Consider the following 27,223-nt stretch of genomic DNA (forward strand, 5'->3'; position numbering starts at 1 on the left):
ATTCATTTGATCTATGTTTTGAAATGCGCGGCCCATGTAGATATTGTTTATTACATTTGGAATCATGGTTGGGTGGAGTGTCAGAGAAATATCTCCATACACCTTTGTTGAAGACTTCGTACTGAAAGTCTCTGAGAACAAATCTGGAAATATCTGTATTTTTGTGGGTTGTGGCTTGGGACAATATAATTATCTTGAAATTCTTCCTCGATTATTCATTCCTAGAGAGAGACTACTATTAAACTATCGAAATAATAATTAAAAATCGAAAGTCGTGCAGAGCATTTTAGTAAAAGTGTTCAATTTTTTGATTATTTCCTGGAATTTATATTTTCGCTAGCATAATTTTACGTTTCAACTACAGATTGATTGGAACCAGTTGAAGTAATGTCATTACATAGTTTTCTCATTTCATTGTATTGGTTCAATAACAATTGGCTTGTTTGTCATAAAGATGATTCTTGATTGTGAATGTTAGTCCTCATTAGTTTCTTGTGAGAAATTCTCTGTTCTAACTGAGTATAATTTTCTATTTATGAAAACTGGCATTGAGATCTTAAATCGTATATATATATATATATATATATATATATATATATATATATATATATATATATGTGTGTGTGTGTGTGTGTGTGTGTGTGTGTGTGTGTGTGTTTTGATAAACTAGCATATTCCGTACCTTTTTCCATTTGCATAGTAATGTAGATGTCAGTATAATTATGTGATCATTACGAGGGCTGCTACTCAAATTTTGAGATATGGCAACACCGATGTGAATACGGCAAATCTGATATTTCCATCATGAAGTTCGACATTTTTAATAGTGAACATACTCATGAACGTTTTGTCATACGAGTGCTATGCTTAAAACATTCATTATGATAAAAAATTGAATTAAACCGCGAAAATTTTCGTGCAATGATTTTCTATGACTTTTGACGTAGATTATACCAGCAGTGTGCGATCAACTCGCTTCGACTTGGTAATGAAGCGCTATCTCAAGCCACCGTGCTTCGTTGATTTTCTGAATTCAATCGTGGTTGGCACTTCGCTACAGGATGATTTCGGGAAGGGTATGTGTGCTGTGCATAAACTGATATTGCAAGATCGTCATGTGAGGTACCGTGAGAATGACGCATTAATATCACTCGCATGCACTCAATATTACATGAATACAATCGATCAAAAGGCACAAGAATGCTGAAAAAATCCAATCGCAGTGCTTCAAGAGACGTTTATAAGATCGTGACTGAAATCTGAAACTATACAACAATCGAATGTATGCATCTTTCAAATCTAGCCAAATCAAACAAAAGTTTTTCACCTATGAAGTACTTGAAAGCAAATAGTCGCCTGTTTTTTCGGAACATGTGGCCACCGTTTTTCAGACGTGAAACGGTTAATACTGAACTATACACCAGCGTGCACCCCAAGAATAATATTATTTTGTTAGAATCGACTGAGTGAGATATTTCTATGAGTGAATTAAAAATAATTATTCATAACAAAACGTGAGCTAGTGGAAACAATTAAATAGATATTCGTTGGTTCACGTGTGAATTTGTGTGTTCATAAATGTTCAAGAAAGTGCATAGATTTTAACTGAACTTATCGTATAAAATGATGCAAAGCAAATAAGTTGTATTGTACAATTAAATTGTATCATTGTCTGATTATTTAATCATAATTTTTATTAATACCAGAAGTGTTGGGGCTGGTTATTGAGGAATTACGGGTGACAATGAAATTCATGGTGCAATTTGTCTCCGCAGTTTCTAAAACGATGGTCTAATATTTTACTTGAGCTGGGATAAAGATAGCACGAATAAAAAAGATTAAATTGTCTGGTACACTAGTATTTCAACTCAATTTCACAAGCTTTGATTGAAAATTTGATAGTTCAATGAAAACTCTGAAGAAATGCTTTAAACTAACCAAACACATAATGCTTTATTCATAATAAATGCAAGGGTAAAAAAGTACAACAACAACTGTAGTTGAATGTCGTGTGGAAAGTGTGTGTGAAAGTGTGAAAATTTCTGACAGAGATATTTGAAACAAGGCCCGTCTTTAGGCAAAGCCTTTACAAACTGTTTCATGAGGCCTAACTTAATATGTAATGTTGGCTCTATATTTTCTGTAACACATTGAAATTCCCCATCGTGTTCGTCTAGCTATGGCTGTACATCAGAAAATTCTTCTGTTACAATAGACTATAAGTCCTCTGGTAGTAGTTCAGGGACCGGCAAATCCATAGCGTGCTCTACTGGTCGGATAGCGGTCGGAAGGTTACGGTAGCTTATTACCTTCTTGTTTTTAGAGTTATGACCAGTAATATCAACACTGTAAAAGTAACAGTCATCGGAATAATTTTTTGGTTCCCTCCATATCGTAGAAACAGTGAATTTGAAGTGTTTTTTCTCTATTTTTGACCATTTTCTAAGGTCTTCTAAACATACATAACAAATCTTATGCGGCGCCCAAGATTTATCCTGATATCCAAGTTTAGTTCTAAAGAATGCTAGATAAACCTTTTTTACCAAGTCTGTAATGTTTCTTTGGTGTTTTTTAATAACAAACTCACCACAAATATAACAAAAACTGTCAGTAGAGATTTAACAACCGCGAATAGGCATTGCACTGAGCACATGTACATACAGAAAATGCAAACGTGAAACTGAAGTTAGGTTGAAACTAAACTAAATATCAGCTGTTTAGCATGTGTTCAGCAGTATTACCAACATCATCTTCGTCATTAAAAACCACTAGATAGGTACGGAGTTGGTCTTGATTCATTAAACCTATTTTTTAAATTTTATTTTAACTATAACAAAGCTGTTAAATTCTAAAAATGTCGCTTGATTTCATAAATGTACCTAACTATAAAGTGTGAATAAATGGTGTGTGATACAGCTTTTTAAGCATCATATTTGGATTCAGCAACCTAAAAAACATGGCCTGTGCAATAGAAACAAAGCGAATTATGTGTGTTTTTTTTAATTGAATTAATTTTATGCTGGAATCAGGATTTTTCATATGACCAGAATGTACGACCATTAGAGCAGCTAATAGACATATTTTTATGTACGAATTCAAATAAAACTATTTACGTCTTGATTTAATCGAAAGCTTTCCATTTTCTACCAGAAGTATACGTTTCTTCATATATTTTTTCCTAACTTCTATAGGGGGTGCAAATTATTTAACAGTATTTCTTTGGTTCTACAAATGAGAACGAAGCTCACCATGTGCGATTTTTCTATAAAATAAATAATTCTTCTGTCAGGGTCTTTCCGAAGCAATTTCAATGAATTGTTTAGAAATAGTAATGATAATTAGTTATTCCTATTCTAGTTGTATTTAGCGTCAGAGGCGCTGCTAAAGTTATATGTGATCATTTCTTAATGATATTATCATACTAAAACATGATCACATGAAAAGAAAATATGATATCTCCAATCCAAAAACCAATCAAATTCGAATCGATGACTTCTGAATTTGTAGTAACAGTTCCGTGTTCGAAGGTCGCACCGAATCCGGTTACGAATCAGTTATAGAAATTCTTTGGTCTTATTAGAGAGCTGATAGTTGGTTCGGTTGATCATGCGCAATACCAAATGATAGGCGTCAGCTTAAATTGGCATCAGCTGTATTTGATGAGGTTTTTTACATATCCATTTTTATCGAGTTTGAAGTGTAATGTTGTTTGTAAAATTTGATACCAAACCTCAAAGTTCCATCAACTAAAAAGCCTACAGAATATGATTGAGAAGAACCTCGATTGAGGAGAAATCTGAATTAATGCTCGAATTTGATAACATTATTTCTTAAGCGGACTTTGTTTTTCGTTCAAAATATCAGATTAACAATAATATAACAAATTTTAAGTATGAAATGACCAAAAATAAATTCTTCTCCATGCGTGATAGGTTGCCACTGCCTGCTTCTCCTACGGAGTCGCAGCTGACGATCGCGAGGGTCCATAAAATAAATCCCTAAAGCACTTTATGAAGTTTCGCTCGAGAAGAGAAAACCGAATTTGTACCTGGCTTCTGGACCATCACCAAATAATGTTTCTAATAAGTCTAATTTTATTTCACAATAACGTTTTAAACTCGTTATAAAGGGTGACCAATTAGTGTGTGGAAGTGCAGTAACTTTCTTAAGATAAAATATACAAAAAAATTTTCAAACAAAAGCTGTTCCTTACCGTATACAGCGAATGCAGGAACCATTGGATGATGATTATGAAAAGCGGTTAACCTTCTGTGAATTGGCTCAACAACAAATTCAACAAAACAGAGATTTTTTCAATATAGTATTATTTGCGGATGAAGCAACATTTTATAAAAATGGGTTTGTTAATAGACACAATTTCCATTATTATGCAACAGATCAACCGCATTGTATACGGACTATCAGTCAAACAAGGTGGTCATTAAATGTAGGGGATGGGATAATTGGGAATCATGTCATAGGCTAATGGACAAGTTTATTTAAATTTCTTACAAAACGAATTATCCCTCACTGCTTCAGCAATTACCTGCTTATGATAGGCGGGGAATGTGGTACCTACATTACGTTGCACCAGTTCACCAAACCCAACTGATCAATACAAATTTAAATAATGAATTTCCCGGACGATGGACAGGTAGAAGAGGACCCCATTAATGGCCACTTCGTTCACCGGACTTTATAAAAATGGATTTTGTTGGGTGGGGTTACGTCAAAGAACAAGTGTACAAAACACCCGCGACTTCTAAGAAAGACATGAAGAATAGAATTGAGGAGATTTTCTGAACTGCTGATGTCAATATGTTACATCGTGCTAGTAGAGCTTTTGAAGATCGCATACATTATTGTACAGAATTAAATGGTGGTTATTTTGAACATTTAATAAAATTATTTATTATTTTTGTTATTTTATTATTATTATTATTATTATATTATAGTTATTTTTGTTTAATTTGTTTATTTTGAGTTTTGTAGATACCCTATTTATTTTATTAGTTTTTAAAGGTATAGACTTACTGGTTTGATTTTGTCACAAAAACTAGAAGTATTTTAAACGTAACATTCCGTATTTACTTGTTGAAAATTTGATTATTTTTAAATCATAAACTAAAAATGATAACAGTCAATTTTACAGTGTACATTACTCGACATAATTTGAAAGGATAAAAGAGCTTTATAAGATGGTGAAATAATATACTGGATGTTCCATTTAAAAAAATGAAGTTTTTGCTAATTGAAATCTCCTGAATTAATGCTTATCTAAAAAACACCCCAGGCTAAAGCACTTCCACACACTAATGGGCCACTCTATATGTATTAGCCTGAAGATATATTTCAACTGAGATACTAGTATTCTACAGTAACGGTTAGTTATAGAATGGAGTTTACTTATAATCCGCAATACGATACTTCTTTATTATCAATTAAAATTTTTTGGGAATGTCTTCATACTTCATTGTGTTAACATTAAAATCTGTGTCGAGTAAATTGGATAGAATTTTTTCAAAATATATTCTGATTCCAAAAATGTTGAGTGGCGCAGTCAGTAGGATACTGAAAGAAATTTTATAGTAAATAACCCTTTGGTATCAACAATTCGTTCAGTGTTAAGAATAAGAAAGGAGAAAATATAATTATAAGAAAGAAAAGAAGAAACTCAGATAACCACATTTCTGTGAGTTGCTCAATCATTTTAATTCATATTATTTTACTTGCCTATTGAATTATCTATAAAAGAAAATCGTCTTGGAGTGAATAGTTTTAATAGAGGTATTATAGAAAACTATATATCTTTTGATCTAGAAAAAAATTCACTAATTTGTCTATTGAAGATTCAATTATAAATTCCTCCATATCGAATCCAAGTGACATTAGTAATTTAACAATGTCAATTCTGAAATCGGTACTAAACTTTTGGATATTTAACATTAAAATCAGTGAAGAATGAATTAAATAAATTTTTTAAGAAATATATCTTGTGATTTCAGAAATATGAAGGGTTGGTGATCCGCTTGCATGTGACGGCTTTTGTGTTTTTGTGATCGAAACGTCACGTTACTACACCCCGTAAAACGGCCGAACGTCATAAAGTCTTTTTGACCACGTACAATTAATGAACAATCAGTTTATAGAGTTATTCTTAGGGGTGCTGCCACCCCTGAAATACCTTTTCGATCTCTTCTGCACGAATATACCCCGTAAATGTTTTTTTTACTTAGAACCAACACGTAACTACATCGGGTATAATGAACGAGAATTATAAAGTCTTTTTGAACTCGGCTAATTAACAAACAATGGACATATGAAGATATATTTTCTTTTATTCACTTTATATGAAAGGATATGTAATTAATATTGGCGAACACAGTTTTAATTGGAATATGTTGAATATGTCGTAAATATAGGAAATAAGTTGATTCCATGTTTAATAGTTTTTAATACAAAGTACGTTCAATCCACTATATCAACAAAGGCTTTAACTGTGTATTGGATAGAGTGAAACTAATTCAATTCAAAATATATTATTATCACAAATATTTACAAGAGTTTTCAGAAATAAGAGAAACAAATTCAAAATACCACAGGCGATATGGCTTCTTTTTCAAATAAATCTCTCCACATCACATATCTTCCATATTTTATATTGCTTTCAATTGTAAGTTTGGTATCTATATTCAAATATTGTATGTACCAAGGATTGACTTTAGGCCATACTATATATTCTAACAGACTATCTGCTTCAGGTGTTGGATTTCTGTAAAGAAATTCGAATATTTACTCCTTCAAATAACAGTAAAAAATCTGTCGCAACAAAAGTATTGAGAAAATGTAAGCAGTAGAAACATTCTATTAGGTACGGTAACTGCACACAAGTGAACAAAAAAAGGATCAAAGCTAAATTCCCAATTTCAATTTCCGCTTATTATTCAATTTGGGACTTAATGGTCTCAGATCTGTTTGAATGTAAAGGTTTAGAGGAATGGTCATGACACTGATAACCAAGGATATATTGTAGAGAAGAAGCATAATTGAACATTGAGAGTCTAGAATTTTCTAAGGTAAGAAGATTTGATCGAAGCATTCCTTGGTAAATTAAAATGCGAAAGTAGTTGCGTTATATTGGAGAAATATGGGGAGGAAAAATTTCTGGGATTTCAAGAAGGAAGTTTCATTGAAAACATTTTATCGCTTAGACAATTTAGATAAGGTAATGAAGTTTTGTGAAAATATTTGACGCCAGCCTAGTGTATTTTAAGTATGATAAAATGGTATTTACAAATATTTTGCGAAATTGGTCCATAGTTTCACCATTTTTTCATGCGTCATCACATCATTGTCAGAGAATTGATTTAAATTTGAATTATCGTAATCTCCCAAATACCTCTTGAAATAATAGTGTAACTCTTCTCCATGTGTGACTTTTTCGGCACCTATAAAAATTTATTGTTTCAAAATATTGATTATTCGAATTTATATAGTAGACAATCAAAAATATTGATATCTGTTGGAGCAATGATCAATAAAAATAGAGAGAATCTGTGAAGAGCGATTGAGTGTTGATTAAATTATATCTGTGATAAGTTTTGTATTCACACTAGTGAATGAAAATGTATGTGTGTTAAATCCTAATTTTTGCAAATCTCTATCTAAGTTTTATTTCATATAGTCACGAATAAAAAAATATTTCTAATATTGCACGCATCCTTTCCTATTTACGTAGTTTTCGGCAAAAAAGTGGTTGTACTATTCACCCCTACAAATATTCAACCATTCAGCGATGTAGATTTTTGCATTCACTATTTGAAATCCATCTAATTTTGGAATTGACATGCTTCCGTTAATGTTGTCATTCTCTTCAATTCCATAACTAGAAGAACAGTCTAATCGCTTCAGGTGATCAGATCAGAAGGTTCATTCGGATGAACGATCACTCAAGTGAATATTCTCTTTTTTTTTCATTCCACGCTCACAAGACACACACAAAATGACAAAAAAATGAGTTTTATTCGCTTATTTCCACGAATATGTCGTCAAACGAACTCGAGTGAACGTTCTCTTCGTGTTCCTACGTTTCATATTTCGATTTTTCGTTCATTTGGAGTGCGAGTGATTGATGCCGAATGCCGAATGCCGAAATCCAACATGAATAAAAAGTGAACCATCTGATATCACCTTCAGTTATCTTTTCTGTAAATAGTCAAAATCATTTATATCTTTATTTCGAGTGTGTCGTGAATCCTATTCTTGCTTTCTCTTGGCTATTAATATACACTTACGCACATACGTAAATTCTAGTTAATTTTTTTTAATACTGGTTCAAATGGTCAGTGGATTTATTCTATTGCGCTATTGACGTCACATGTATATCTAGTTCTTTCTTGTAACATATACATCGACACGATAGTGAAAAATCGTTATAGTTACTTGTAGTATGAATTGGGCTTGGTTCAGGAATATTTTAGTATTATTACATGATTTTCGTAGCGAATAAACACAGCCGCGTTTTATTTCAATTTCTTCACTTTTCGACTTTTCCATTTATAATAATAAATTGTTAAAATAAATCAATTTCAAAAAATTGAATGTAATATCCTACAGAATTCTAGAGTGTTATTCACAATTCACATATCAGGTCAAGTGAATTCAGTAATTGTTGTTTCTATGTCATTGGATTAGAATCAAATCATGTGAACATGGATTTTGTTCACTTAGTTTATCGTCCTGGTGTTCTTCGTTAATCTGTTGAAAGAATACCTTAGATACTATAACTACATCGAGGCTAACTGGAAATAGATAAAAATATCAACAAATATTCCTATTATTACGAATATGTAATTTACTCAATTTTGAGGAGTTACCTGGTAAAGTTATGTTATAATTTCTTCCCATTATTCCTACATAAGAAAATTGATAAAGATAAACATCTGAGTATAGAGATTGCAGCTCTGCATGTCTAACACTAGGATTGAAGAATTGGCTCTCAGAATTATACTGAAACAGAAATTAATTCTCAAAATACTCTATTTTGATACTAACCGATAATAATTTTTTAAACTGACGATGGATTTTTAACTAGTTAAAAAGCTAGATTATCAAGTATTGAGTAGATACTTTTTTCGAAATTCACCAAATTTGCCATACTCAACAAATACTATCCCCCTTTTTCTTTGACGATTAAATTTGCAAAATCTTATGTGGAAACGCTTGAAAAAGGCCTTAAAATAATTCCTGCTTTACTAAGAATGATTTGTCATTTTTTGTTAACTCAAGCAAAATTATGAAGGGAAAACAAATCTTCACTTAACTATAAATGATGATTTGGGTTACATTAGAATAGTTTGAATAACCTAGTACCCTTAAATTAACGTAGGATTATCAAATGCAGAAAAGCTGATAAAGATATTTTTCTGTGATGCAGCATTTCCCAGAAACCTACAGTACGGGGACATTGGAAATGATTATACTCAAATCGCTATATGTTCTAAAATAGTCTGAGCTGCCCTCACCAATTATTCACAATAAAGAGATCGTTCAGAAATCAACTTGGCTTGTTTTCACTTAAAAAATGTGATAAAAGAGTATTGATAGCGATTAATGATGTCGATTTAGGAACTTATTGAAGAATTTTCCAAGAATTGAATTATTTCGTATTCTAAAAATGAAGGTTTTTTGTTCGGGTTGACCGGTTTTTGATTAAACCTTAGATTTTTACTTTCACCGGTATTCCAAAGCGCTTCAATTTTCCATAACCGTATGTGTTAACTTAAAACCAACAATATCTGGAATTGTTCAACATTTTATTTTCTTTCTAGCAAATTTCCCTAATATATTGTCGAGACACTATATATTTTGAAAGTACTCACGGCAACGGTTAGTCCCAAATTATCTTCAAATTTTTCATTTGAATTAAGATAAAATCCCTTAATGATTTGCCCAAGCTCCTGTAGTTTGGTGTCATTTACTATATTCATATTTTTTAGTACCAATTTTTTCAAATCTTGGTCGTAAGCAGCTGCTCTCGTTTTCAATGAAGCCATATCTACGAAATTGTTATTATATTTACGTTTATCTGAATACTCACGTTGACGTTTACTAAATGGGTCTTAAGTCTTAATATCATAGAAATTGAATATTGACCTATGTTTTTCTAGTTAATATCGTTTGTTATAACTAACTGTTATCACAAAAAGATAAAATAGATGATTTCTGCTTTTAAAAAATCACTATCACAATTATTATTGAGAATACATCTAAGATATTATAACACCGGTCTACAACATTTTTGCCCACGAGTTATACGTTATTTATTTTTATTGCTTTTATACCTAGAAATGAGAATTAGAAGTAAAAATACTTCTGAATTTGTTTACATGAGTATAAAATCAATAAAACTCCTCATAGAGATGATCTATTAAAACATATCAAAAATCAACAATTTTAAAATGGAATTAAGAAATTTAAAATAGTTATTTGTATGCTTAGGCCGCGAAATACCTTTTTAACGTACCGAAAGAAGCCGTTTGCGGCCGAGGCAAGATAACCTTGAGGTCGTTAAAAAGTTTCGCGACGATGGCATACACACGATTTTTCGTGCAATCGTTAAAATTAATAAACTAGATAATTGTAAATAAATAGATAATTGTTGTAATATCAACAGCAGTTAAATTCATTTAACAATGTCACCGGGTGGAAATTATATGTTTCAATATATTAAAAATATTTTGACAGTTCTTGTAAAAATGGTCATTGAAGATATTCAGGAAGAGTATGTTGTATTAATTGTAACTGTTCCTGATACAAAGACGGTTAAGAAGCGTGTTTTCACTGTTACTAATATTGATTCTATTAAAATTTATCGTAAATATGCAGTTCTTCGACCAAAACATATTGTTAATAATCGTATATTCTTGAGTTACGTGAACGGAAAGTGCTCCGCACAAGTTGTTGGAGTGCATACCGTTGTGGCAAAGCCTAGTATGATTGCCAAGTATATTAGATTACCAAATCCTGAAACCTACACGAGTTGCTGCTTTCGTAGAAGTTCTGCCACGCTGCTTACCAATACTGGGGCTGATATGTCAATTCTTTAAAGTCCTCGACAGTAGCGAAAGGATATATAGAAGACTATCTAAGATAAGAAGCAAATTTTCAACTCAATTTCTGGCGATATAGTATCTGGTTTGAATGTAGGCAATAACCATTATTCAGAAACAGTAGATGTAGTTGCTTCAACTTCTTGAGTAAATATGAGTAATAATACAAACTATACAATTAATGTTAATATTCATCCTAAATAATATAACGATTTATGTATTTGTTGCTAATCAAATTTCGCGGACTGTGGAATGCGAAATACTGACTTTGCGTGCAATTACACAAAATGATCATGTTCGCTATAAGTTTCTCTTATTAATTCTCAAATACAGTCTCACATCATGCTTTAAGTATACTTGTCTTGGCAACTGCTCTCAAATTCCACTAAGTCCTGATGGAAGCATTTCCCTTGTTCCTCGAAATAAGCTTCCATATTATCTTTGAATTTATCTAAATGAGAATGTAGCATATGCATTTTTAGAGAGACTCTTCGTCCCATGATTGAAAAATCCGTGATCATGTCACCGATCAGCTTTTTGTACTTTTCAGCTCTATGGTTTCCAAGAAAACGATGAACTACTGCCTTAAAACTGATCCAGGCTTTCTTCTCTTTATTGCTGAGTAACTCTACAAAAATATCACAATTCATATTTTTCCATTTGCGGGTCAACAAAGATTCCAGCTTCTTCTTCTTAAATAATTAAAAGCTTAAGACTCATGCTTTTAGCCTTCACAAATTGTTTAATAAGCAATGGTGGTATTAATACAGTTGTCAGATCGACAATTGCTTCCCGTTTAACATTCGTGCTTAGTGCGTGCAAGCCAATGTTTTTGTCAGTACTGAGTAGTCATTTCTACTGCATAGATAACAGGAGTGTTTAGTTTAACCACTTTGCAATGGAATCGATGAAAATTTGCTCCTTTTGTGTAGCTTTTAGCTTTCAGATGAACTGTCAATAAAAAGACGCCATTCAGATGTATGACATGAAATACCGATTTCTTCAAATAGACCTTTCACATCATGGCAAAAACAGTGCCATCTTCATTACTAAGGAAACAAGAAAATTCTTTATGACGTTATAATTTGGCTTTACTTTTTGGAAGTTTTTGCTATTTTTGGCTCAGATTCAGAAATGAATTCGGAATGTAAGATACAGATGAACTTCGTGATTACGGGCTGCCTTGATAGAGTAGTTGCTTTCACCAACCAACCAACAATGGCGGAGCAGGAACAAGATTTTCTTCTGAAAGTGGTATTGGAGCCGATGTGGATAATAGGTCAATATAAGTTATATTCTTTGAATTTCGACCTCTGAGAGGATTAACAATACAAAAATAATAATTACCTACCAACCTACAATAAAACGTAATCTAACGTGAACCTAGTTCATGTTATTATAATACACATAATAAAACAAGAAAAAGAAAATGAACTTACCGTCAAGACTGTATTTGTAATAGTTACATGATACATGTGCCCATTTTTTGTCTTGATTTTTGACTGGTAAATTAAAGTAAGCTTGATATACTGCACAAATCACGAATTTGTACTTAACACTTTATTAAATTGACCGCAAATATAACAGAATTCGTCAGCATCTCGTTTACAACTTCTTGTGGCCATTTTGTACAGATTGATACAGTGAAAAATGATATGAAAGACGTAATTTCTCTGTAATATTCAAACACCAACTGTCGTAGACAACGAGCGAAGCAAAAAACACTGCTAATACATCCTCTTACTTCTCTTTCTACACCAATAGTTCGCCCGACATTATTTGAGCGCAAAAATCGAACATTGTTAAATCACTATAAGTTCTTAAAAACCAAATATTTCCAAATTCAATCACTATGGCCACTTGCACCGTAAGGCTTTATTTTTAACACTGATTTTTAAATTGCACCATGTGTAGAACCAAGTTTGAAAGTCTTCAAACTATCATGCTCCCCTCGAAATCGGGGGCTTCAACTGATGTAATCTTTAGTTTAAGAGTATCTAATTCATAATTTAGGTAATTTTGTGTTAAAAAACACAGCAGAAACAATTATAATCGCTATAGGTATTACATGATATTATTGTTTCTGTCCCCTAAGTAACAAGACATTCTTTGGGTTTACTGTGTTAAGAGAATTCAAAAAACGGCAACAGTTAAAGCTGCAGAAGACATGGGATTTCCCAAGATCATACCATTTTACAAATATAGATAATTTAACCTTTTTTATAAGGTTAAGACTATAAAAGGCAACAGTTATTAAAATTTTGGAACAAATAAGTAAAGTCTCATATCGATTACACTTAATCCAGTAGCCATATAACTACTTTCTTATTATATTTTGATATATGCTGCTTTCGATGAAATATTCGATGCTCCTTGGTTGAGTTCAAATTGGCTTTGGCCAATAACTTGTAAATAATGAGTTCCCATATTCTTCACGATGAGATAATAGGTTTAAATACCTACTATGTACATTTGAAATCAGCTTGTTTCTGGATGATTATAATGTTCTCCGATACATACAAAAGAGCTGTATTCCCGTAAAAACTCAGTGGTGGTTGATCCGTACATAGATATAGTATACAGAATAGGGACTCATTGTATGGAATTAACTAGATTATTTCATTGAATTGTACAGAACTCCACTACAACTTTTCTCAATTTCAATTATTCTGGTTTTATTCTATCAATTTTCATCGTTTAAGTTAAAAAAAAATCTTATGACTTTCATCTTTTGTCGAGGAACTGTCATAGCCTTGTTCTTCACCATAATTGAATAGTTTTCTATAGATATTTCCCAGGAATTTCATTTTATCTTGCACTCTTTCGCATATACAATAAAAAAATGAGAAAAATCATAAGGAACTGTTATATGAAATGACTATTGAAAAGTGTATGTGTATTTCTCCAAACTTCAAGCAAATCAAATAATCGATCATTGAGTAGTTTCAATCATTTTCTTTCAATCTATATAAAATTTATCAAATAGTTTGTTACTGGTTACTTGACTGCATACTTGAAGATATTCCTTATGACTTGTGTATTAGATATGTAGGGTGTTTCAAAAAAGGGAAAAAATTTTCGTAACGCGATCCGTATTCAAGATAGAGTGCGTTGAAGAAAAAAAAATACAAATTTTTTAAGATTTTGCCGCAACTACTGGTAACATTGTATTGAAATTTTATACATAATTTGTTTTTATGTCTTACTCTCATAGAGGGGGCTAGTTACAATGGTTGTTACCAAATAGTTTTGAACATAACTCTTACTCATAATATTTCAAGTGAACTTAAACATTATTCAATTTCACACCAATCAGGTACTCTTGATAAAACTCGATGATGTGTGTTGTTTTCAAAATGTTTTGATTTGAAAATTATGAAGTAATAACCGATGCTGGTATGAAGTAATGATAAATATATTGATTTAACAGAAAATCACAACATGAAAATTTAGGAGAAGGGTAATAACATAAAATAGAATTCAATTAGAGTAGGTCATTAAAGTGATGTTGAATTTTGTCTCTCAATTCATGAGGTGAATTTACCTCTAGAGCATAAACTTTTTCTCTAAGATACGACCAAACTGTGAAATCCAAGGTATTTAAATCGTATGATCGAGGAGGCCAATGAATCGGAGCTAATGCACCACTACCAATCCATCGATTCCGAAAATGGTTACTCAACCAATTACTACACCTTTTCTTGAAGTGCCGTGAAGCTCCATCGTGCACAAAAAACAGAGATCTTCGCCCAAAGTTAAATAGTTATGGGTTATGGGGGCCTTATACATAATCATCAAATTGTTGTTTATTTCATACTAAGGATTCCAACAGCTCGGGGCCCATACTTATTTAACTTTGTAAAATATGATCCTGTAATGAATAGACTGGATTTTGTGAAACATTACATGAAACGAAAACCCTCAGTCCCAATTTTTCTAAATGTATACGTTTTATAGATGGAGTCTCATTTAGGCGACAACAAATTTTCAGTTCACATAATGCTTACTAATTAATCTAGTAATAATTAATGACTTCATCAATACTTTATACCAGCATCGGTTATTACTTCATATTTTTCAAATCAAATATTCCGATAACGGTACACAGTATCGAGTTCTATCAAGTGTACTTTTTTGGTGTAAAATTGAATGATGTTTGAGTTCACTTGAAATTTTGCTCAATAAATATAATATTGATAAAGTTATGTTCAATAGTACTTGCGAAATGTATAACCCTCTATGAGAGTCAGACACAAAAACAATTTCATTGGACGTATCAGCTTCCAAATTTCAATACAATGTTGACAGTAGTTGTGCCAAAATCGTAAAAAGTATGTATAATTTTTTTTCTTCAACGCTCTCTATCTTGAATACGGATGGCGTAACGAAAATTCTTTACTGATCAAACCACAAATATTTTCCAGTTTTCTATCTATCCTAGAGATGGGATCACCTTTTTTATCATCAAAAACATGTAATAGAGAGGCTTGTTTTAATGAGTTTATGCAGCAAAATTTCCATTCATCCAATTTCTAATAATTTGCAACTGCCTACATCATATGGGTTTTTAGTTTATTCTTTTATGTTAAGAGAGCCATTTCTGTCATGATATGTAGATATCAAATGTTTAAAAAGTAAGTCTGCCATGCTGAGTTGGTTTCTTGATTTGTATGTTTGCTCGTTTCTTGTTTTCAATATCGTCTTCAAATTTTGCGATGATATTAGTTGTATTTTTTCATCAGAAGAAAAGTTTGAAGATATTACGAGTTTTGCATTCATTGTATTACGTGAATATCACAAGAAATATAAGAATAAAAAACACGAAAACCTGCTTGTATTTGTGCTAATCCATTTTATTTCCCCTAGATTGGTGATATAACTTTAATTTAATTACGGTATAAGCGATTATGATTTAAACCGCTGTTAACAGCCTTGTAATGTTGGGCCATAACGAGGGGTAGAAATTAAACAGCGATTGAACTTTACCATTTTTCTATTGTCTTAATAGTTTGGAATTACCTTTTTATAATTAATGATGACACATAATATTGGTTCATAATTACGATATAGTTTACCTACGTAGACAGTAAATTGCAATATCACCAAAACATAGGTGACCTGATTATAAATAATTAACAGTTAGTGTACAGGGTGTATACATAGATAGAGATATAAAAGAAAAAAAATAATTGACTTGAAGGGCACCACAGCCTGTTATTTTAAACAGTGGATTAGAGATTAGGGTGCAATTGGGCATTATTAGAAGAATATATCTATGGCTTTAATGTAATAATAGATGGTACGTTTTACACACTCATTTATACTTAATTGTATCAATTTTCAATATTCTATACACATACATTTATATTTCCAAACCTTCAGTACTAATTTTTTGTATATTGCTTCCAGATTAGGTCAAATTGACGTTAGTCGTTTTTGCAATGTATTTTATCAGATATTTATTTCTAGATTTTCTGAAATCTACATACCTACGGCGAGAGAAATGTCCTCCTCTGAATTTGCTCCAATTAATAGAGGTACCCGATTGATTTCTCCATTTTTCAAACTTGCATACAAGTTTTTCTTCAAAAAGGCACCATCGTGTTCAACTTCAATAACTGGGAGTGGTTGGCTCTAGAATCGATATACTAATATGAGTAATCTTGAAATATTTTATACTCATTTTGGTATATACATGAAAAGATCTAAAAAATCAGTATCGAGATTTGGAAAAAAATATAGGATGACCTTAATGTGAGTTTAAATATCTTGAGGATCAAGCTGTTTCTTTTTCGATTCTGTTTTATGTTATTGTTATTTTTATACAGAATGTGACGTCCAGTGAATGAATTTTATTATTCTGCTAGATATCGATTGTGCTTTAAGCTTTTTTATGATGAAAATTGAAAATTTATCTTAGGCTTGTATCAAAAAGTCGTTAATACGGTATAACAAATGAAATTTTTCTAATAAACTAAGAAATATTAGAAGAAGAAAAAACGTTTATACAATTATAAAAATTTAAAAATCCAAGCAATACAGTAATACACAAATAAATATATAAATAAAAACAGAATTTTCAAATATAATTAATATTCATAGAAACGAGAAAGCTGCTCTCAATGAAAAAAAAATGACTAAGCCATTGAATAATAGTTATTTATGCAACAAGTGAGTGAAGTAATACTTTTTTTAGAAGTGAAAATGAGTTACTTTACTCTCGAGTTTCATATAAAAATTTTTCTACGTCCATAGTCTTAAAACAATTCGACAAAACTTCTATCAATTTTTTTTGTAATAGTGATATCAAACGTACAACTGCGAGCATTATTAATTTAAAGTGAAGAAGAAGTCACAATACTATTGGTACTTGAATTGGCAACTTTAACGAGTTCAGGGAAATAACACCGTCTATTTGTATTAGTACTTATAGGATGTTGGTAGGATCATGAACATTTACAATGTTGTTTGAAGTCGAACTATTTGTTCCCATTAACATGTTCACTGCGGTATCCATTTTGTTTTTTATTCGATTACGCAACCCTCTGCAAAGAGTTGGATTTCCACCCAGCGTGCTTCTTCAGTTGAATTATATCACACCGAAGAGCGTCGAAGTGTATACCCAGTGTAGTTTTTCGATTAGGTAAATTCAAGTATGTTGCAATAAGCGAGGCAATTTTTGAAAAGGTATTGATACCTATTGATACCATTGATACCCTTGATACCTCAAGTTTCACATTTTCCATTTCTATACTGAAAAAAGAAATTATCTGTTTTGATATTTGTGAGTCGTTGGTTTTTATATTTTTTATAAATGTTTACCAAGTGAACCAAGTAATATATTGCCAGATATTTCACCAATAACAGTGAATCGACGTTGAACATGAGTTTTTGTATCAGGTACTGTGATAATTAAAACATTTCCGGTATTATTAATATTATTACACTTCATTTCATATAATTCCTTCCTCCGCAGAGCTCCTGCAATTATGAATAATAAAGCATCCTCAAAGATATTACAAATAATATCTAAGCTTACATTTAAAATTTTTGCTGTCTGGAGCTTGCAACAGAAACTTCTTAATTTATTAACGGACACATGTTATAGATTTTTTGGGTCTATAGCCAACTAATTTATTTTTCATATATGCAATGAGTTTCGAGTATTTACTGATGTCTACGTCGTTATTTACGATTTGGTTACCTTTCAATTTTGATTAAGTCGACAAAAATGTTGAAGACTTTCACATTTTGGATTTAGTTTTAAAGTAAGCTAGTAACACTCTTTCTGTAAAGCTGTTTATGCCCTAAATACTGTTCTCTGGATTTTTCAGGAAGAAGATTCATAGTCTCTGCAGTTGTCTATTCAACAACATCATCTGGTGTGTACTTTAAACTTTCTTCACTAATACTCTCCATCACTGAACGGACTTTCTTGAATGAATATCAAGAAATAAAAGTGTGACATGAGAAAGAAAGCTTTCACAGCCCACTATTTTGATAAAATAATTTTATAATTGCGTTAAGAAATGACACGTTACGGCACTTCTTTTAACGTAAAAGCATGAAAAAATGAATCGCTACAGCTCTTTTATTCACGTTTTTTGACCGATTCAGAAAATACATTCTTTATAAATGCAAATGAATAAAAAAGCGAATATTATTACGGACATAGAAAAAATTAATAATTCCATTTCAAATATTTTGATGTAAGTATTTAAAATTTGGATTAGGAACTACTTTATTTTGTGATGTAACTAACAACTGAGAAAATAATTTCTCATATTTTTGAAAGAGATTTCATTACGATACCCATACGTTACGTGAACAAATAATAGATTGGGTTTCTGCACAATATGTCAATGTCATATTATATTTTAATAGACTGAAATCATGTTCTGAAATATTGTACATTGAAGAAGTGGAAATATTTTCTCAATAATGAAAATACTATGATATATTCGATACTTACTACGATTGTGGTTTGTGTAGAAGCTACATCTATAGCTTTAGCAGACACACTTTGCAAATATTTGAGGAGTTCTGCGCTTGTGCTTATGTTGACATTTTTATCTATGAGAGAAGCTAATTCATAACCGTATGGTGTAGGATTTGGTAGGTATGCCCAATTACTGATACCCGAACCGCTTTCACAGATTCCTCCTCTAAAAAGTCCTAAAACGTGTGAGGATTGTAATTAGTATAATCGGTCTATCAAAGGACAAGTTGAGAAACATTGACCTCAATGTCACCGTTGTAATTAATTAACCTGTGTTAAAAAATTGGAGAAATATTTTTCGTGAGTTATCGATTAATTGAGAATGTGAATAACAGCGGAATTTCGAGGGCTGACTCTATTCCAAATATGTTAAATGCTTCTCAAATTTAAAAACATATCCTCAGGCCGTAACAATTAACGTATTTCTAGATATTCACAACTCCAGCATGAAAATGTATGCACGGCCAACTCCAAAATATAAATAATGAATATTTAGTAATAACAATATATTGTACTTGAACAAAAAATCATTTACTAAGTTAAATTTTCTCTTATTCAGCGTGATGAGGCATGATTAGGTAGTAGTTGTAGGATATAATGGGGCATTGGGGCAAATGGGGTTGTGGCTCTGGGTTCATTTTAGTTTCTTAATGAATAACATTGGTTTATCATTTTTTAGGTAGAATCATGGTACGTACTTACAAGAAAAAAGCCAAATGAGGAGCGTGGTCAATAGATTCTATGAAAATAGCTATATATACAGTTTTAAGCAAAGAAATAGGATATAAAAAAGTTGCTTCTGCATACTCAGTGCCTCAGGCTACTTCAGAGTGATATGTTAAAATATAAAAGAAGAAGGTAAAATAAGACCATATCTGAAATATATATATATATATATATATATATATATATATATATATATATATATATATATATATATATATATATATATATATATATATATATATGGACTAACAACAATAGAACCGAAACGTCTAGCTTATGAATTGGCAGTTAAAAAGGGAAAGGTACACAATTTTAATACTGATAAAAGAAATGGTTGGAAAACAGCTAAAATAACCTTATACCTTGATTTGAAAAAGGGCGGGGAAAACATTCAATTCTAATGATCCTCGTCTCAAAAAGAATGCTAAAAATGAACAAAAGGTCAAACACTCAACCAATAAATAAAAGGACAACGACAAAGACGCCATTTGCTTGTATTATAATGATGTAAATAACAATTTTTTTTCATCGTTGGAACCTTGGGTAGGCAGCAAGCTTTATGGGCGTTGGACTGACAACGCTTGTGCTATCGTGGAGAATAAAGATCTGGAGGAAATACATTTATTTGTTTTCTGAGAACGACCAGCCTTCCCTATCATGCCTTAATTCAATTACCGCATACCCCATAGTAATGGGTGAGATGGTTATTAATAATGTTCCTATTAGTTATTAAAACTTGTTATTTGTTGATTCTCCATAGTTAGATTAATGACATAAGATGCTATAATTTGGTGAGACTAATCAGCAAAGTGATAATGCTGTATGTTTGCTTTCATCCCTAAGCTATACTAACATTCCCCCCACCTCCTTCTAATGAGAAATAGATACATAAATCCTATAATTTCACAGTCAATTAGAGACTGAAAGAGTTGATAGGATACAGCCTTTGTTTTACGATAAATTTTTATGGTTGATAATTCTTCAAAGTAATTATTCATGTGAAACTGAATATGTCTTGTGAAGTCCTCAAGGTACATGTTGGAGAAAGTCAAGTCTAATCGAATATATTTAATTATGAAATAATAATTTAAAATAATCATCTATAGTGAAGCTTAGATGGAATCAAATCAGAAGTATTTTTCACATCCTAGTGAATAACATTCAATTGTGATTATATTAGATGATAGTCGACCTATACAAAATCTACATTAACATAGCTTTTGTAATATGTTCATAGTAATTTAGCAAAAATAATATAATAGAAAAACCGATCCTCGAAAATTTTGGTTTGAACGGGAGCAACTACAAACTAATATTCAGCTAAATAAAATATTTTCATTACCTGCTGATTGTGCACTTAAAATATGGAGTCCAACAGACGCGGCACCAGCGCTCTGTCCGAAAAGAATAACTTTACTAGGATCTCCTCCAAAAACTCGAATATTTTGTTGAACCCATTTTAAAGCAAGCACTTGATCTTTGAGTCCAAAATTTCCAGGAATTACCTCATCTGCAGTGGATAGAAAGCCAAAGGGACCTACTCGATAATTGAGAGATACCATAATAACTTCTTGCTCTATTAAGTAATCTGGACCGTATATGTTGTAACTCGAAGCGCCGTCTCTAAAACCACCTCCAAATAAATATACCATCACCGGAAGAAGGGTAGTGTTAGCCTGGAAGTTTGGAAAATATCACTTTATTAGTCGGCACCTGAGACCTAGATAAGATTATAAAATAAAGATGAAAGAACGGGTCACAAGTATTCAAGTACATAATAGACAAAAACTGTGCATTCGTTGAAATTAATTGTTATTCCACTACATTTGTTTATTGTATATCAATGAAGAAGAGTGTTTTAAATGAATTAAAATGATAGTAACTACCATTTTATCAATTTATATTAATATTATTATATTTAATATTACCAATTAGCGCATTTCATGGAAATTAAATAGATATGGATAAACGGATAAACGGATAAAAAGACGTTCTATACAATAGATTCTATATAGAATGATTATTGATCTAGTAAATTTGTATTCAAAATGTTAGTGTCCTATTGCTAAAGCTTGGAAAATAGCAGAAAAATGGTTCTTTCATATCTCCAATACCCAATAAAGAGAGACAAATTATATGACGAGCAATAATAATCTCAGAGTATCAAATATTATGTGAATTTTTCTCTTAAACTTACTTGAGTTAAGATGGGTGTGTATACATTAATGAATAGACAGTCTTCACTTTCATCATCAGTATCTTTAGCAACTGAAAAACATCGATTTCCATCCTTTTTTGTTTCTAGAATCCCAGACCAGTTTTCTGCAGGAACGGGGGCCTTAAGCAAATGAATTATCAATTTTTATTTGGTAAAAATGAAGATTTCATATATATATATATATATATATATATATATATATATATATATATATATTTAGTATATATATTAGTACACTTTAGTGTTTCATTGCCACGTTCCCAATAAGAAAGAAACCGCTCAATATATAACCTACCTTAAATCTCAAGTCTCCTATTGGTGGCTTGGCATATGGAATTCCCTGGAAAGCTCGAAAGGTGACTCCATTGGGGCTACTTCTCAAGTAACCTTCAATTTTACCATTTGCAACATCCACCACTAGATCCTCTGCTAACTATGAAAGAAAACGATGAATATATAGAAAAATAATAACTACATCAAGAACAGATAGTTACTACGTTTGCTATTTATGTATAGTGGCAACCGTCTGTATGCACATTTAATGCTTAAAATCACCTAAAATCAGTGGTGGAGAGCAAAGAAGGTTGATTGCCACCACACTCGGCTTGGAGTATAGAAACATTTTTGTGTTTTGGTAACAAAACTACAAGCTCGCAAGCCAAATCAATCTTTGAAAGTAGCACCTTGTAGTACAGGGTCAAAAATACCTCACACCAGAAGACAAAGCCGTAGTCTCCAAAAATAATCTACAATCTGACTGTAATGAACTGATAATCTTATTTTCCTGAAAAACTCTGCCGTCGGAAGAAAGCAGTAATATAACCTGTAATTTTCGAAGAATTTTAATATTATCGACTTCTCAAGTCAGTCAAAAATGTGCTGAACGAGAGGGAAACTCAAGGTAGGTATTAAAAATATGCCTGGATCGTCTTTCCCTAATTCTGTAACAAAATCAATAATTCTTATTTTCATACTTTCATCGATAAATCTATTAACAAGGCTCTCATTCCAAAGCCTGACAAAGACCCGACAAAGTCTGAATATTACTACCCACATCCCTAATCACTTCCCGGTTAAAGACTAACGTTTGATTAAAATCAGAATGTGGGACCTCTGTACCAATCACAATATAATTCCAAACTTCCAATTAGGATTCAGGCCCGGAAACTCAAGCAAACTTGCCGTACACACTCTCAACGTCCGATCCTAAGATCCCCTGACGCAATTCTCGAGTTGATGCAGAAAATAGAGAGTGACTTTCAATTGTCAGTAAACTCAAGCCATTGTATTCAACACCTTGACTGTTAGACTCCTATCCTGTGATTTCCACTTGATTCTATAGAGAGAACATCTCGAGATCCTCAGAGAAGCCGTTTAATTGTATGATCCATCTCAACCCTATTCCGATACCACGTGGAAGAGCACACCCTTCCCTTCTATCCTACTTAAAACTCATAAAACGTACATTCCAACCTTAATCGAATATAGGGCATATGTCTATTCCACCCTACTCAACCATTAACTCAGAAGGCTCTTTTCTTGCGAGCATTTAATTAATTGTCAGATATACAAGTGCCGATTCAGCCATAGTATTATCGTTAATGTCAATATATACGAAAAGAACTTCCAGAAAATCATCTAGCCTTGCTCGCTAATTCATCTATTGCCATCAGATGAAGTTATTCGGTGCTACAAGTTATCTGCGATTTTCCTGTAACTCTCTTTGAAAATTAAATTCTATCATATTAGACGGGCACATGAACAATGAGTAGATGCCATTTTTTCTCAATTTTTTTCAAAATCAGGACCATTCCTAAAATATACTTGTGTAGTGGGATTATTATTCAAAATTTGCGTATGAGGTCAAAACTGCCTTAAAAGTCTCATGTATGATTGCAGACAATAAAAAATGTTGTTCAGCCAATTTATTGAATTTGTTTTTTCCAAATCACATGAACTCAATATTTTGAATTTCGAAAACTCGCTTGGCGACTAGATATACTTTTTGAAAGAATGATAAAAATGATAAAAAATACTAGACGAATCTCATTTATATGGACCTACTCGTATATGCCTGTTAGATTTTAGAAGGGAAATAATTTTAACATATGATACTGACTAGACTAAAACAAAGCTGGTTCGTACTGGTGTGTTCACAGAAAATAATATAGCTTCAAAGGAAGGAGGCAAACCTTATGCTATCATATTATATCATATCATCATAGAGGCTATCAAAATTGCGAAACAGGACTTTTTTCGCGAAATCGGAAAAAATGCGCTGTGATAAATTTGGATGTAAGAAATGCCTTCAATAATGCTTTCTGGCAGATAATCCTAAACAAATCAAGAAATAGAGAGTGATGAAGATTTACTTGAGCTGATAGCATCATACCATTCTGGACAATAAATTATAGTACTATAGGGAAGGGATAAAATTATATCTATCGTATTACCTATGAAGGTCTTTCTACGGATTATGAATCTAAGTTTTTACATCCAAAATCAACTAAAGAACATCTTATTTATATATTTGTCGGATTCTACTTTGACTTTGCTTGCTAAACAAGACATGATGAAGATGAAACTTAATGTAACTTCAGCCTAGACATAGTTCAAGTTAAAGAATATGTCTGTTTCAATGACTTTCAATAACTTCACTCATATATCCCAATTATTTATCTTTCAAAACAAGTTCCATGTATTGTTCTCTAAGTAAATCTGAGCGTTCAAATTACCTTAGCAATTAATCAACATTTCACTTTATTGGTATCGACACTACGCACCTACCATTTCCATTGCGTTGGTGGTTTTCAAGAAAATGTTGATTATATTATTTTTATTTTATAGATAAAGGTTAAAATTATCTGTAAAATGTCGCAAGACATTCCAAAACTTTTGCAAATAGAAGTTTTTTCCGAGTATCATAATTACACATCGCGCGCAAAAAATTAGCGTCATAAAAAATGGAGAAACGGAAGAGATGAGAAAAAACTTTGATTCTACTAAACAGCAAGGCAGGCTTTAATTAGTATTGAGCAATCCTCATACTATCGTGTGAAACTCTCAACATTCAAATTTTATGGAGAGCTTGAACAGAAAGTACTAGGAAGAAATTGCCCGGTAAAGTATTGTTAACATGCTTTCTATTGAAAGAAATATTTTATTACGACAGACAGTTTTAAAAAAGCTCAAAGGAAAGATAATTTGAGAAAAAATAAAAATTTTAATATCGAAACAATTGGAAAGTTATAAAAACGGAAAGAGAAAAATGAAGAAATATTAAATTAAACAAAGGAAAATAGAAGATTGTTAGATTGGATGAATACTGAATAGTGAGAAAGTATCTCTATATTATATAGGATACAAAAAGCAGTATTTTTTTAAATAATTTTTAAACCCCTTATTTTATGAGAAGTCACTTTATAGTCCACGATCGTTAGTTGGACAAGCATATATTGTTACTTCTATTCATTTGTTCTCTCATTAAATAATAAAATCGTCTTAACGTAGCTCTTCAGCTAATTCCATTTATTCAGGATTGAATTTGTGATTATACCTAGTTCTGAAAAAACTGCTGCTTTTATAATATCGACAGAAGTTCTTTTAGCTTAAGACGGCTTGAAGCAGCAATTTCTGCAGCTCGATCTTAATTGACTATTTGTTGTGGACGATGCTTTATTAGTGAAAACCTATACCTAAAACGTAGTTGTAGTTCATGCTTATTTGATATTATAAAATAAATTCACGATTTCAATTTGCAATGTGTACATTACTTAATAGTAATAAGTAAAATAACCTTGTGCAGAAGAGACAGACAGAAAAATTGTTTGAGGAACAGTTAAAAAACAGTTTTTATGTCACCACATTGTCTCAGACGAAAGATCGTTTAATTTCTTAAGTAGAGACAGATATAAAATTGAACAGATTGATCCTAAATTATAGGTATTAGGTTAGGTAGTTCAATTCGATTTGGTATCGGGCGGATAATGACTCCTTTTTATTTGTGTTGGCACCACTACGGTTTTTATTTGTTGTTTTGGGGAAGGGGGTGAGTTCTATTTTTTCTGTTGAATTTCAACTGATTTTTTCTGTTAATCTTACTCCAAATTTGAATAACTTACACTAAAATATCATAGAAAAGTTCATGAAACCGAATGTTTACAATGTTTCTAAATTGAGGCAAATGTCCGCAAATGCAAATTTAAGGATAATTGAGCTTCAAATTGCCTTATATTTACTGCTCTGATGGGGCAGCAGTTGGTACATAGATAATTGGCCGTTAATATCTTATTTGAATACTCTCACTATAAACGGCATTGGAACAGTTATCTCGAAACCAAGAACTGCGGTTCTTTACCCCCACTATCCTATATATTTTTATTCATGTTCCGTAACAGAATACAACAATGTAATAATGTACATGGAGAATCTTAATACAGTTTTTGACGTATTTTGATTTATATAGCGTAAATATATTTCTCGCTTTAAGAAAAATTTTCACATGAAAGCGAAAATTCAAAATAAATATATATCACAATTATTAGATTTTCTAAATTGTCTTGAACATATTTGTGAGTATGTTGTTTGCTCAGTTCATAGTGCTCTGGAATCTCTTAAATTGTTTAAATTGGGCGCTTTCCGAGAGGTTATTTCTGGTAGCGATTACAAATTAGTTGTTTTATTGATTCATTCGAAAGCATACTGGTTTCCAACAAAGAGTTATATGAAATCTCGAGTATGAAAACTGAAAAACTACATTAAATGTCAAAGGTACCTATATTTATTTATACTGCAGATATCTGTGTGATCTACTCGCCCCTTTTCTTGGAATATATTAAAGATTGCGTTAAGTGAGAATAAAAGAATAGTGGTGGTTAGTGAAATAGAAACTCTTACCGCAGGAATTATGAAGAGTGAAACAACAATTTTATACAACATATTTATGCTCTCAATACTGCGATTACTTGGAAAAAATTACTTATATATAAATTTTTGTCATTATCACAATATCAAGTACTTATTTTTGAATTTCAATTCAAACTAGGTTTATCTGGAGATGTATCAAGATCTTTCACATAAATTCATGCTCTGAAAATAACAAAAAGTCCAAATTAACAAATATATTTTTAAAACAACTGTATTCGAAATATTTTAACTTTTGTCATTTCT

The 27,223-nt window shown here is 31.6% G+C and overlaps 1 protein-coding gene across 1 annotated transcript; it reads right to left on the reverse strand.

Annotated features, from left to right (window-relative positions):
- Positions 1-6,314: 6,314 nt before the first annotated feature.
- Positions 6,315-27,010, reverse strand: LOC130440831 (juvenile hormone esterase-like). The gene is made up of 10 exons (XM_056774186.1): positions 26,951-27,010; positions 22,350-22,487; positions 22,034-22,174; positions 21,179-21,512; positions 19,084-19,286; positions 16,601-16,745; positions 9,882-10,057; positions 8,877-9,009; positions 7,295-7,448; positions 6,315-6,772 (listed from the first exon to the last, which is right to left on the reverse strand). Exons 1-10 carry the CDS (start codon positions 26,990-26,992, stop codon positions 6,589-6,591), a joined length of 1,650 nt encoding a protein of 549 aa, XP_056630164.1. The 5' UTR covers positions 26,993-27,010; the 3' UTR covers positions 6,315-6,588.
- Between the last annotated feature and the right edge of the window lie 213 nt (positions 27,011-27,223).

This window comes from Diorhabda sublineata, chromosome 2 (assembly GCF_026230105.1).
Source record: "Diorhabda sublineata isolate icDioSubl1.1 chromosome 2, icDioSubl1.1, whole genome shotgun sequence".
Lineage (NCBI taxonomy): Eukaryota > Metazoa > Arthropoda > Insecta > Coleoptera > Chrysomelidae > Diorhabda > Diorhabda sublineata.